General features: G+C 42.4%; 1 protein-coding gene across 1 annotated transcript in view; it reads left to right on the top strand.

Annotated features, from left to right (window-relative positions):
* trpa1b (transient receptor potential cation channel, subfamily A, member 1b) overlaps positions 1 to 14,584 on the top strand; it is a 133,702-nt gene that overhangs the window by 86,490 nt on the left and 32,628 nt on the right. Inside the window, exons 13-16 of the mRNA XM_087985804.1 lie at positions 1,886 to 2,000; positions 3,538 to 3,704; positions 7,255 to 7,345; positions 14,491 to 14,550. Of these exons, the coding sequence (XP_087841930.1) occupies positions 1,886 to 2,000; positions 3,538 to 3,704; positions 7,255 to 7,345; positions 14,491 to 14,550 (433 nt within the window). The remainder of the gene's footprint in view (positions 1 to 1,885; positions 2,001 to 3,537; positions 3,705 to 7,254; positions 7,346 to 14,490; positions 14,551 to 14,584) is intronic.

The following is a 14,584-nucleotide window of genomic DNA, read 5'->3' as shown; positions in this document are numbered from 1 at the left end:
TCCATCAGAGATTTGAACTTTCTTATTTCTAGGCTACTTTTGCTAAACTATTATTGCACAACATTCAGATCTATCCATAACTGTATGAGCTACTGGGTAGTGCATGCTGGCACAGCTTTGAAATAAAACAAAGAACTATGGATGCTGGAAATCTGAAACAAAAATAGAAATCTCTATAGAAACTTAATGGGTCTGGCAGCACCTGTGGTGAGGGAAAGAGTTAACGCTTCAGAGAGTCTACTTCCTGTTCAGGTTGTCTGTAGCAGAAGCTTCCAGCTGTCTGTATGTCTGTCTAATAGTATAAGGTCAGCTCACTCCACAATATTGCTCAGAAATTCAGGAGGTATTTGTGATAGGTGACAATACTGAGGTGTCATCAGGACCAAATGATAGGTAGACCAAATATTTTTCCCTTCAGTATTCGGTGATTCTGTAAAATGATGATGAAAAGCTTAGAGAGGTTGTCAGCTGTGTGAGTAGAGTGCTGCTCAACTGTCCTGATGAGGAATCCTGCAAATTGACTAATTTTTATTTTATTTTTCATTTTTTTATTTTAATTTTCCTTTTCACTGCATTTTGTAACAAAGTATACATGACAATAAGTAAATCCAATCTTGATCATAGAATCCCAACAGTGTAGAAGCAGGCCATTCGGCCCCTCGAGTCCACACCAACCTCCAAAGAGCATCCCAACTTGGACCTATCCATGTAACCTTGTATTTCCCATGGCTAACCTATCCAGCCTGCAGATCCCTGTACACTATGGGAAAATTATCATGGCCAATCCACCTAATCTGCACATCTTTGGACTGTGGGAGGAAACCTGAGCACCCAAAGGAAACCCATGCAGACATGGGGAGAATTTGCACTGGCGCTGTGAGGCAGCAGTGCTGTCAACTGAGCCACCACATCCCCTCACCCTCATAGTTTAACAAATTTAAACCACATGGCTTGTATGTGCAGTTTTTAAAAGAAAGCTGTCAAGCTAAAGATAGTTTACAGAAATACCCTTTTTTTGTGACTGAAGGGTATTGATATTACCTCTTCATGATGGATAGAAGAGAGTTGGGATGTGCATGTTAAAACATTAATTTAGGGACCTCATTCCTTTGGCACCTTTCATTGTTTGCCTGTCTGAGTGTCCCAACAGCTGCTCAATTCATTTGGTGTTCTAGTTAAAAATTAACACGAATTCCCATGGATCGGATAATGTGGCAGTGAAAGAGAGATGGAGGGAAGGCTCCCCAGGGCCAATTGTAGAATCTCTAAAGTGCAGGAAGAGGCCATTCAGTCCATCAAGTACACTCTCCAAAGAGCATTCCACCCAGACCCCCACTCTATCATTGTAACCTTGCATTTCCCATGACCAATGCACCTGGCTTGCACATCTTTGGTTGTGGCTCTATCAGACTTGTGGCCATTGTGCTAGTCTCAGCCTGCAGAATCTCAAATGACATTCTCCCCAAGCCTGAAATAAGGCCTTGCCCTCCATATGTCTTGACTGGAGACCACCCCAATTCCCGATGACCAACTGGCTCTTTCTCACAATACTGAAATCCCCACTCCTCAATTTCCAGCCTGAATTTCCATTGCCCTCGCACTACCCCCACCTCACCCCCACCACCAACCACCCCCCCAACTCCACAGATGCCAGGAACCATCTGCAAGGGTCACCTACCCTGCATCCGCCTGGCACTGGTGTTGTTTCTTCCCTGATTGGACGGCTGTTGACTCGAAGGGGAACCACAAGATGCCCCTGTTGTTAAAACCTGGCAGGTGGTGCCCTTGGCCTCACCTGCTTCCTCCCTTTAAACACGAAAATTAATATGTTTGATGGATATAAACTGAGTAAATTTAACTTGTCTTTCACTTTTTACTATTGAAGGGATTACAAGAGTTGGACAAATTTACATTACGCTGCTTCTGGAGGATATACTCAGACAATGGAAATATTATTACAAACTAATGTAACACTGCTTGACCGGGTGGATGACAAAGGGGTAAGTAAATATATTCCAAGTCAATGCATGTGCTGGTTATTTGAACAGAATTTGTGCTTTGTTTAAACCAATAGTTCCTTCTTTTATTAAATCCATGTTAATGTATTGTTGTTTCATTGACCGGAGTCTTCTGCTCAACAAGTCAGGTTCTGGGATTTCCTTTGATACACTTAGACATTGCTTTAATTTAACTAAAATACAAACAGTACTCAAATGCTCTGAATGTTGAATACAATGGGCAACATTAACACAGACCTCAAGATGGAGCAATAGGATGGTCAAAGTCTCCAGTGTACTCACCAATGAGTTACTCTGATGATCAGTTTATTCTGCCAGTGTGGCTACTGATGCACATAGAAGTTAGTTTCAGCTCCAGTTGTAATATCTGACAGCAAAACATATACTCAAATATTCCATACAGTTAAGCCAAACTTAAAAAAAAGTATCATGTTATGGATTCATTAACACAACATTATATTGGCCAACTTTGTCACAAGATGATTTAATTTGCTTTAATGAACAACTTATCTGTAGGTTTCACTTATCTTGACTTGACCATCATTTGTTGATTTTGAGATTCAGCAGAAAAACAACTCAAGATTTAAGTTTCTGAAATATACTTCACCAAACAAAGAAGGACTTATGACACAGTGACTTGGAAATATATCAGCATTCCTTCACTGCTGCTGGGGCAAAATCCTGGAATTCCCTCCATAATAGCATTGTGGGTCAACTCACAGCAGGTAGACTGTAGCGATTCATGAAGGCAGCTCACTTACCATCTTCTCAATGGACAACTAGAGATGGGCAGTAAATGCTGACCTAACCAGCGACACCCACATCCCACAAATAAATATTAAAAATGTTCCTCTACCACTGATAGGCCCAGGTTCAAATCTACCTTCTGCACGAGTGGGTCATAACATATCTGAACAGGTTAATCTTTAAAACAATCTAGAAATAGGGTATTGCACCCTCAACCAGCCATAGCTCAATGCATCAGTACTGTCTCTCCCTCTGGGGGTTTCAAATCCCATTAGGACTTGACAGTCACTGAAGTGTTACATAACCTGACCGAACACGTTGATAACCAATTTTCAAATGCCCTTGATATGCCCATAATAGGAGCAGACAAGCTTGTTGATCAACTTAACCATGCGGTACTGTTTAATTATATTTGGATTAACAATAGATTTAAGCACAGTCCGAAACAATTGCTGATGAGTTCAGAAGTGCATCAATGCAACATGTGTCTCTATAAATAAAAGCTCATGAAATGTGTACAGATTAAGCTCCATTTCTGCCCTTCTCCAGCACCAAGCTCTCTAGATGAGGGCGTATTAAGAATCTCCACATGCAGGACTTTGCCATGAGCAAATCTGAAGGACTGTTATATACTCATGCATCGAGTAAAGGCTGTAAGCATTTTTATAAACCCAAATGTAGTTGTTATTTCATGTTATAAAATGCAGGTTTGTGATTTTCTCATTCTTGGCGAACTGGCACTCAGAACTTTCTCTTATAACTTATTCCAAAGAACACTGCCCTTCATTTGGCTGCGAGAGAAGGACACAGTAACGCTGTATGTCTGCTCCTAGCAAAGGGAGCTGCTATAACACTGAACCATGATGAAGCTTCTTTTTTCCATGAAGCAATTCGCAATAAGAGGAAGGAAGCTACTTCAACTATTATTCAAAGTGACAGGTATGAACGTCATATTGGAACTATTAAGACGCTTGCAGGGCTCTGACTTTTTTTCTAGAAGAAATTTTACTGCTTAATAAGCATAATATATCAACCATACTTTAAAATAGGACTGATTTTAAGATAGTCAGCAAACTCTTGGGCGTCCATCTCAGAAAATACTTTGCTCTTTACTTGTAAAAAGCAACAATTCCACAGAAATACTGTGTTTCTTTATAGGATAGTGAAGAAGGCGTTTGGTATGCTTTCCTTTATTGCTCAGAGTATTGAGTACAGGAGTTGGGAGGTCATGTTGCAGCTGTACAGGACATTGGCTAGGCCACTGTTGGAATATTGCGTGCAATTCTGGTCTCCTTCCTATCGGAAGCATGTTGTGTAACTTGAAAGGGTTCAGAAAAGATTTACAAGGATGTTGCCAGGGCTGGAGAATTTGAGCTGTAGGGAGAGGCTAAACAGGCTGGGGCTGTTTTCCCTGAAGCGTCTGAGACTAAGGGGTGACCTTATAGAGGTTTATAAAATCATGAGGGGCATGGATAAGATAAATAGACAAGGTATTTCCTGGGGTGGGAGAATCCAGAATGAGAGGGCATAGGTTTAGGGTGAAAGGGGAAAAATATAAAAGAGACCTAAGGAGCAATGTTTTCACGCAGAGGGTGGTGTGTGTATGGAATGAGCTGCCAGAGGAAGTGGTGGAGGCTGGTACAATTGCAACATTTAAAAGGCATCTGGATGAGTATATGAATAGGAGGGGTTTGGAGGGATATGGGCCGGATGCTGGCAGGTGGGACTAGATTGGGTTGGGATATCTGGTCGGCATGGATGGGTTGGACCGAAGGGTCTGTTTCCATGCTGTACATCTCTATGACTTTATGACTCTATGGTGAGATCATAATCCACTTCTCCCATTGATCATTACTTCTAAGAACATTGGAAGCTAACCATTTTGACAAATTGTTGCCTGGTTGCCACCCATCACTTTTAGACAGACATTCATGTACCTTTCCAGAAAGCTAAGTGCTGAAGGACAGAAATGGAGCCTAATCTGTACACAGTTGATGAACTTTTAATCATGGATGTATGCGTGGCAAACATGCACTTCCTAACAGATCAGCAACTGTTTTGGACTGTGTTTAAATCTGTTCTTAGTCTGAATATAATTAAACATTTGCTTAATAAACAATTAAAATTGTACTGTTTTGAAGAAGGGTCACTGGATCCAAAACGTTAACCCTGATTTCTCTCCACAGATGCTGCAGACCTGCTGAGCTTTTCCACCAATTTCTGTTTCTGTTTCTAATTTCCAGCATCTGCAGTTCTTTCAGTTTTTTATTTTGGATTGTATTGTACCTAGCCTTCAACCTTCAGATATGCAATGCTGCTTTCCCTCTCTGCTAATGGTCATGTCATAGAATCATAGAATCCCTACGCTGCCGAAAGAGGCAAGATGGCCCATTGGGTCTGCATATCCCTAGACATAGTAAACAATTTAGCATGGCCAATCTACTTAACCTGGACTGTGGAAGGATACCAGAGCACCCATTGGAACCCACCCAGACAGAAGGAGAATGTGCAAACTCCACACAGACAGTCACAGAACATAGAACATAGAACATAGAAAAGTACAGCACAGAACAGAACAGGCCCTTAGGCCCACGATGTTGTGCCGAGACTTAATCCTATGTAAAATATAGTAACTTAACCTACGCACCCCTCAACTCACTGCTATCCATGTGCATGTCCAGCAGTCACTTGAGGCTGGAATTAAATCCAGACCCCTGGCACTGTGAGGCAGCAGTGCCAACTGCTCTGCTGCGCTGTTCATGTCATTCATTAATAGCAGATTTAGTAGTTTTCCATTTGAAGTCGAGACCTTCCCCTGATCCTGTACTGCCATTTTTGTGCCAGGTAAATGAGTCAGAGTAGTGTGTAATTCTTTGAAGGGTTTTGAAAATGTGTGAAGCATTTTGTCAGCAAGTGAATGCAGAGATAAAGAAGCCGTAGGCAGGATATTGTCCTTTGGGCCAGGACCCCAGCCTTGGGGTCAGATGGAGATTGCAAACCTACATTAAATTGGATGCATCACTCAGCAGCAACTTCCTTGAATTGGCAAATTAGTGACTACTTCTCTGTCCAGTTAAAGATGGTGGACAGACTGTGAGGTTGGAGGACTGATGGATGTCCCTGAAAGGGGGGATCACCCTGAAATTTTCAGGAAAGAAGAAGAGAGGGTCCTTCCACTTAGAGGCATCCTCCTATTCTAGTCAACCTCAAACTGTAGATCTTGACAGTCCTTAAAGTAAAACGTCTATGGATGCTGAAGATCTGAAACAAAAACAGAAATTGCTGGTGAAACTCAGCAGGTGCTGGCAGCACCTGTGGGCAGAAAGTAGAGTAAACATTCAAGTCTGGTGAGCCTTCATCCGAACTGTTAGCAGCAAGGGAAATGTGACAGTTGCGCTGCAGACGAAGTTGTGAGGCAGGTTGGGGGGAAGACGGAGAGAGAAAGGTAGAGGTGAGCAGATACGTAGAGGTGTAGTCCAGAGAGAGATCTGCAAGGAGTAGATAAACAAGGAGCTAATGGGTATCAGGCCAGGATAGAAGAAAAGCTGAATCAGCAATAATAAGAGCGCAGACTAAGAGAGAATGAGTTGGTGTCAACACTCCTCGGTCTATTAACACAATATGGGTTGCTTTCAACACAGCTTACATATTCTCTCCAACTCTTATAATCATTTATTCAGCTTTTCTTCTGGCTTGGCCTATTTTCTGTAATTGCCTTGTTTACTTACCCCTTTCTCTCTGGACTCCATCTATCCATTAACCTCTCTCCTTACCCAAACTATTTCCTTCTCTAAATGACATTAATGAACCAAATCATTCTCCCAATTGAGAATTGGTTTTCTCCCCATTGACAATGGATTTATGGTCATCATTCTACTCTTACTTCCAGATTTTTAATGAATTCAAATTCCACCATCCGCTGTGGCGGGATTTGAACCTGGATCCCCTGGACATTACCTGGGTCTCTGGATTGACAGTCCAGTGTTAATACCCCAGGCCCACCTCCCCTTTACACCAGCAATTTCTGGCTTTGTTTCTTAAACTATCCCTATTTGGCTTGTAAGTTGCTCACCCTTCCAACACTGATTAAAAAAAAAATGGGCTGTGAAGAAGATGGAAGCTGGAAAATGGAACTTTGGCCAGTGCCACATAATCCCATAAACAGCCGCCTCTGTGTTTGCCTCCACCTTGGCCTGAAAATTCTGCAGATTGTGGCGACAAAGTGAAAGTTGTTGAGAGAGGAGATTGTGTGAAGATAAAGTGAAGTTTTCCATTGTGAGTGGAAAAGACAATTGGGAGGAAATGAAAGAATGATTGATAACACTGAGAAAGTATAGTAGGTCTCATTTTTTCAGAGCCGCAAGTTATCTATCCCGCTCCAGGTGGGTGAAGCAAAATCACCCTTAGACTAATTAACATCAAGCTTCATATGAAACGCCAGCATTCAACCAAGGGACTTAATTTTAATGTTCTAATTCCTTGAATTTAGATTGGCTGAGGCGACAGAAGTCTTTCTTCACGGCTCCCCCATGCAATGCCCTGTACTGGAATTGATTGAACACCTTCCAGATGCTTTCAAAGTAAGTTAATTTCTGTAACTTTTTTTAAAAAGTGCAATGTTGGAGGATTGCACTGTTTACATTGACGGCAAATACCACCAGGTAATTTTGTTATTGCGAGCTAATAATGATTGAGACAGTGTGAATGGGGGGGGGGGGGGGGGGGGTGGGGGGTGCAGGCAGCTGGTTGAATGAGTGAGCGAATGACTGAGTGAGCCGGGTATACTTCCCATTTCTCCTACTTTCTCTGCAAAAATAGACCCCCATGTCAATTATGAGAGAACCAGCTTCAAGTTTGCCACATCAGGGGTAAAATGAGCTCAAACTAGAGAGGGTTTTACACAGAATAGTAGGTTGGGGGAGGTCTCTTGATGGCCTTTACGGAGGCATGATTGCAGGATGACATATATTATGACCAGAATATCGAACAGCACATGACATTTTGGAAGGACAGGAAGCTAGGAAAAGGTGGAGAAGCGGCTACGTTAATTACTGATGCGATTAACACACATTAGAGAGGAATGACCTAACCTCAGGAAAGTAAGATGTAGAACAGTGTGACTGGAGATGATAAATGTTAAAGGCAAGAGGTCACTTGTAGAAGTGGTGTGCAGGTACCTAATTGTAATCACATGCTAGTAGGAGATATAAAGGAAGCAATAATGGGAACTTGTCATAAAGGCACAGAAATAATCATGGGGGATTTTAAAAAATCTATACATAGATTATAAAAGTCAGATTTACAAAGTTTGCTGAGATGAAAGGTTCATAGAATGTTTTGAGGAGAGTTTACTTGGAGCCAACCAGAAAGCAGGTCCTTAAAAGAAGTGGCTCTTGAGATAGAACATAGAAGAATACAGCGCAGTACAGGCCCTTTGGCCCTCGATGTTGCGCCGATCCAAGCCCACCTAACCTATACTAACCCACTATCCTCCATATACCTATCCAATGCCCGCTTAAATGCCCATAAAGAGGGAGAGTCCACCACTGTTACTGGCAGGGCATTCCATGAACTTACAACTTGCTGAGTGAAGAACCTACCCCTAACTTCAGTCCTATATCTACCCCCCCTTAATTTAAAACTATGCCCCCTTGTAATACCCGACTCCATACGCGGGAAAAGGTTCACACTGTCAACCCTATCTAACCCCCTAATCATCTTGTACACCTCAATCAAGTCACCCCTAAACCTTCTTTTCTCTAATGAAAACAGCCCTAAGTGTCTCAGTCTTTCCTCATACGATCTTCCTTCCATACCAGGCAACATCCTGGTAAACCTCCTCTGCACCCGTTCCAGTGCCTCCACATCCTTCCTATAGTATGGCGACCAAAACTGCACACAATATTCCAGATGCGGCCGCACCAGAGTCTTATACAACTGCATCATGACCTCAGGACTCCGGAACTCAATTCCTCTACCAATAAAAGCCAGCACGCCATATGCCTTCCTCACCGCACTATTTACCTGGGTGGCAACGTTCAGAGATCTGTGTACATGGACACCAAGATCCCTCTGCTCATCCACACTACCAAGTATCCGACCATTAGCCCAGTACCCCATCTTTTTGTTATTCTTCCCAAAGTGAATCACCTCACACTTAGCTACATTGAATTCCATTTGCCATCTTTCTGCCCAGCTCTGCAGCTTCTCTATATCCTGCTGTAACCTGCCACATCCTTCCTCACTGTCAACAACTCCTCCGACTTTCGTATCATCCGCAAACTTGCTCACCTAACCTTCTAACCCCTCTTCCAGGTCATTTATAAAAATGACAAACAGCAATGGTCCCAAAACAGATCCTTGCGGAACACCGCTAGTGACGGCACTCCATGAAGAAACTTTGCCATCAACTACTACCCTCTGTCTTCTTCCATCCAGCCAATTCCTAATCCAAACCTCCAACTCACCCTCAATGCCATATCTCCGTATTTTCTGCAGTAGCCTACCATGGGGAACCTTATCAAACGCCTTACTAAAATCCATATATACCACATCTACCGCTTTCCCCTCATCAACCTCCTTCGTCACCTTTTCAAAGAATTCAATAAGGTTTGTGAGGCACGACCTGCCCTTCACAAAACCATGCTGACTATCCTTGATCACATTATTCCTATCCAGATGTGCATAGATCCTATCCCTTACAATTCTCTCTAAGACTTTGCCCACAACAGAAGTGAGACTCACCGGCCTATAGTTACTAGGGTTATCCCTACTCCCCTTTTTGAACAAGGGAACCACATTTGCTATCCTCCAGTCTTCTGGCACTACTCCTGTAGACAAAGAGGACATAAAAATCAAGGCCAATGGCTCTGCAATCTCCTCCCTTGCTTCCCAGAGAATCCTAGGATAAATGCCATCAGGCCCAGGGGACTTATCTATTTTCACCTTTTCCAGGATTTCCAACACCTCTTCTCTACATACCTCAAAGCCATCCATTCTACTTATTTGTGACTCAGTATTCACATCGACGACAATGCCCTGTTCCTGAGTAAATACTGAAGAAAAGTATTCATTCAGTGTCTCCCCAATCTCTTCCGCCTCCACACGCAACTTCCCACTACTATCCTTGACTGGACCTATTCCTACCCTAGTCATTCTTTTATTCCTAACATACCTATAGAAAGCCTTAGGGTTTTCCCTAATCCTACCGACTAAGGACCTTTCATGTCCCCTCCTTGCTGCTCTTAGCTCTCTCTTCAGGTCCTTCCTGGCTACCCTATACCTCTCAATCGCCACAATTGAACCTTCACGTCTCATCTTGAGATAGGCCACCCTCTTCCATTTAACAAGGGATTCCAATTCCTTATTAAACCACGGCTCCCTCACACGACCCTTTCCTCCCTGCCTGACAGGTACATAATTATCAAGGACACTCAATAGTTGCTCCTTGAACAAGCTCCACATATCATTTACACTCTTGCCTTGGAGTCTACTTTTCCAAGCCATCTGGAATACTGAGTACAGCATTGATCTCCTTCTTTAAGGAAGTATGGAAATGTATTTGAAGCAATTCAGAGACTGTTCGCTCGACTAATACCTCGAACGGACAGGTTGTTGTATGGAGAGAGGTCAAACTTGCTAGGATTGTAACAGCTGGTGTTCCGAAGAGTAAGAGCAACTCAGTTCATAGAGTCATACTGGAAAAGTGAAAAAAATGCGAGAAATATAAAAAGGCCAAATCAGATGTTGTGAAAAGCATAGACATGTTTTCTCTTCAAGCGTGACCTTGGCTTCACTCAATATTCTATTAGTTGTACAAAAAGGGAAAATTATGGCTGGTGAATATAGAGTCATAGAGTCATAGAGATGTGCCGCACAGAAACAGACCCTTCGGTCCAACCCGTCCATGCTGACCAGGTATCCCAACCTAATCTAGTCCCACTTGCCAGCTCCAAACCCTTCCTATTCATATACCCATTCGGGTGCCTTTTAAATATTGTAATTGTACCAGCCTCCACCACTTCCTCTGGCAGCTCATTCCAGGCACACACCACCCTCTGTGTCAAAACATTGCCCCTTAGGTGTCTTTCATATCTTTCCCCTCTCACCCTAAACCTATGCCCTCTAGTTTTGGACTCCCCCAACCCAGATGTCTCTTTAGCCTACCCATGCCCCTCATGATTTTATAAACCTCTATAAAGTCACCCCTCAGCCTCTGGCACTCCAGGGAAAACAGCCTCAGCCTATTCAGCCTCTCCCTAAAGCTCAAATCCTTGTAAATTTTTTATGAACCCTTTCAACTTTCACAACATCCTTCCGATAGGAAGGAGACCAGAATTGCATGCAATATTCTCAAAGTGACCTAACCAATGTCCTGTACAGTTGCAACATGACCTCCCAACTCCTGTACTCAATACTCTGACCAATAAAAGAACGCATACCAAACACCTTCTTCACTATCCTATTTACCTGCGACTCTACTTTCAAGGAACTATGAGTCTGCAAACCAAGGTCTTTTTGTTCAGCAACACTCCCTAAGACATTACCATTAAGTATATAAGTCCTGCTAAGATTTGCTTTCCCACAATGCAACACCTCACATTTATCTAAATTAAACTCCATCTGCCACTCCTCTGCCCATTGGCACATTTGATCAAGATCCTGTTGTAATCTGAGGTAACCTTCTTGCTGTCCACTACACCTCCAATTTTCATGTCATCTGCAAACTTACTAACTATAACTCCTTTGTTCACATCCAAATCATTAATACAAATGACAAAAAGTAGTGGATCCAGCACCGATCCTTGTGGCACTCCACTGGCCACAGGTCTCCAGTTTGAAAACCAGCCCTCCACCACCACCATCCTCTGTCTTCTACCTTTGAGCCAGTTCTGTATCCAATTGACTAGTTCTCCCTGTATTCCATGAGATCTAACCTTGCTCACCATTCTACCATGAGGAATCTTGTCGAACCTGAAACATTTAACACCCTGACAGGATACATGTGGAAAGGTTGTTCCCTCTTTTGGGAGAATCTGGTATTAGAGGTCACCTTAAAAGAAAAATTGTTTCCCATTTAGAACAGAGATGGGGAGAATTTATCAGTTTCGGAGGGTTTTGTCTTTGCAACTTTTCCATGTTGGAGGTAGAGCCTTTAAAAAATGTTTAAGGCTGAGGTGGATCAATTCTTGATGAAGAAGTGGGTGAAACATTCTCTAGTGTAGGCATGAATATGGAGTAAACAGATTAAGCATGATCTTATTGAATGGCACAGCAGGATCAAAGTGATCCCATTCCTTTTCAAATGTGTTATAGCCTCAGAAAAGGTCGCCCTCTGTTTGTGTCTCTACAGCTTCAATGCTTATTTCTAAAGGGAGTGAGAAAGAAATTTTTGACTCCTCTCCAAGCCACCATATTGAGGTAAATATTGTGAACCCTGAAACACAACCACTGGGTCCTAATGACAGGTGTAAATAATCCCAAACCTGGAAAATGGACTGGACTCATTCATGATGAAGGGTTTATGCCCGAAATGTTGGTTCGCATGCTCCTTTGATACTGCCTGACCAGCTGTGCTTTACCAGCACCATACTCTTGACCCTCAGTACGACCCACTTATTTCTTACAAGTTAGAGACAAAAAACTGCAGATGCTGGAATCCAAAGTAGACAGGCAGGAGGCTGGAAGAGCACAGAAGGGCAGGCAGCATCAGGAGGTAAAGAAGTTGATGCTTCAGGTGTAATCCTTCTTCAGGTCCCGAACCATCTACTTCTCCACCTCCTGAAGGCATTTTTCAAGTAGTAGAATGTTCCAAGACTCTTCCAAGGACATTGTCAAAAAAAACTGCACAGTAATGGTGTGCTAGATTTTATAGTCCTCTTTTTGAAGGCAGAGATTTGTGAAATGCAGAGCATGGCTTGCCCACCAACTTCTTGTTTGCCCCCAACCCCTCCAATTTGTCAGTATCAGGTCCTTAAGTGCCTCATTCTGCCTTATCACTGTTTTACCCAACACATGGGGAGGCCCAGACAAGCAGGTAGCAAGAAGTGGGGAACTCCTTTATAGGAGGGGAATGTCCTCATTGGAGGCACTGACTGTTAAGTCATAATACCTTTTTATACCAGCCTCCAAAACATTGACACAATGGGGACTGTTAGTGGTTAACAATGGGTTGTCTTTAATAGCAGACCATATAATAACAAGGCTTGGTGTGTGAGGTTGGACTAACAACATGGAAGAACATACCTCAAGTGCTAGCATTGCTGAAGTTGCTATTGAGTCTAGAACCCATTGTTAGCCACTAATGATCCCCATTAGTAGCTATTCATTCTTCCAGGCTGATTGTTAGCTACTCCTTTGTCTATCCAACTGTTCTTCTCTCTCTCTGGGTGCTATCTCCACCTACCATTGACTCATTATCCCTACCCCCACCCCTATCTCTGCATAAAACCAATATTTCCCAACTTATCATCAATCCTGAAGAAGGGTCCTTGGATCTGAAACATTAACTCTGATTTCCCTCCCAGATGCTGTCAGACCTACTGAGCTTTTCCAGCATCTTCTGGTTTTGTTCAAGATTTTCAGCATTCGCAGCTCTTTTAGTTTCCAAAATATTGAACATGGCCACTCGCCTCCCTCAGGTCTTCCTTGGTCTTCCTGCCAGATTCAAGTGTAGTCTGATTTCCCTTCAGGAACTGGCTATAGCAGCAGTAGCCACTATTTAACCTTGGCATTGTAGAACTTTAGACTTTCTGACCAATCTGATCAACTGGTAACTCTTGCCCTGAGCCAGTTAAAGTTCCGTTGAGCATTTTTTGTGAGTGGGCTCCCAACCAACCCTTTTTATTTAGTGCTCAGCTCATTGTCTCAGCTGACCAATGCCTTGTCAAAGCATTAGGGTCTGAAAAAAGCCTTCAAAGTGGAGAGTTATCACCCCAGATTGAGGAAACTCCAGTTTAAGACTGAAATGACTAAAGGTACAACCCCCAATAAAATCTTTGGAAATTGGGAATGCATAGAAGGCCAGAATAAAGGCTATTCTATTCCAGAATTGGATCACAGAGGATTGTTGGATTGCAGGAAGTGATAGAGATGGGAAGGACTTCGGCCGCTGTTGGATTTCAAGGCAAGGTTATGGACTTTAAATTTTATGCATTAATGGACTTCAAAGAACAGCATGAATTGACTTTGTAATGGAAAATGTGTTATTATCCTACTGCATTGGGACATGTTCAGTGTTTCTGTTACTTTACAGCCATTATGGAGAAAGTGTGTTCTAGAATGTTTAAACAATCAAATTAAATTATTTTACATAAATCAGTTTCAAGGCAGTTTTAGGAACCATGCATAACAGTACTTCTGCTATCTACAGAGATTTAAATATTTGCAAATAAATTAAATGCAAATTGATAATAAGCCTACTTTCTACTTTTGTGAAATTGACATAATTGACTCCATCTGAGATATACACGTTCTGTCTCTGCCCTTTTTTCCTATCTTGCTCAGCATCAATCATGCCTAAGATTTCTACTCTATTATCCCAGCCAGTAACATCCCTGTTCCAGTATCATACTCATATACAATGCAGCGTTTTCATTGCTTTCATTTGTAAACTAATTACAGTAATCTTTCTGACCGCTTTCATTCTCATGTTGTATAATAATTATATGCTGCTTACTTGAAACTATTACACCTATGTTTAGGAGATGTTTGCATTTATTTTAAGGACCTTTTGGACAGATGTATGACAGAATCATCAGAAGACAGGAAAAGTGTGAACTTCTCAGTAAGTCTGCTCTTATCTGAATTGGTAGTTAGCT

This window comes from Chiloscyllium plagiosum, unplaced genomic scaffold (assembly GCF_037043375.1).
Source record: "Chiloscyllium plagiosum isolate Xiang-an unplaced genomic scaffold, Cpla_swu_hap1 HiC_scaffold_4, whole genome shotgun sequence".
Lineage (NCBI taxonomy): Eukaryota > Metazoa > Chordata > Chondrichthyes > Orectolobiformes > Hemiscylliidae > Chiloscyllium > Chiloscyllium plagiosum.
This window is presented reverse-complemented; position numbering and strand designations above follow the sequence as displayed.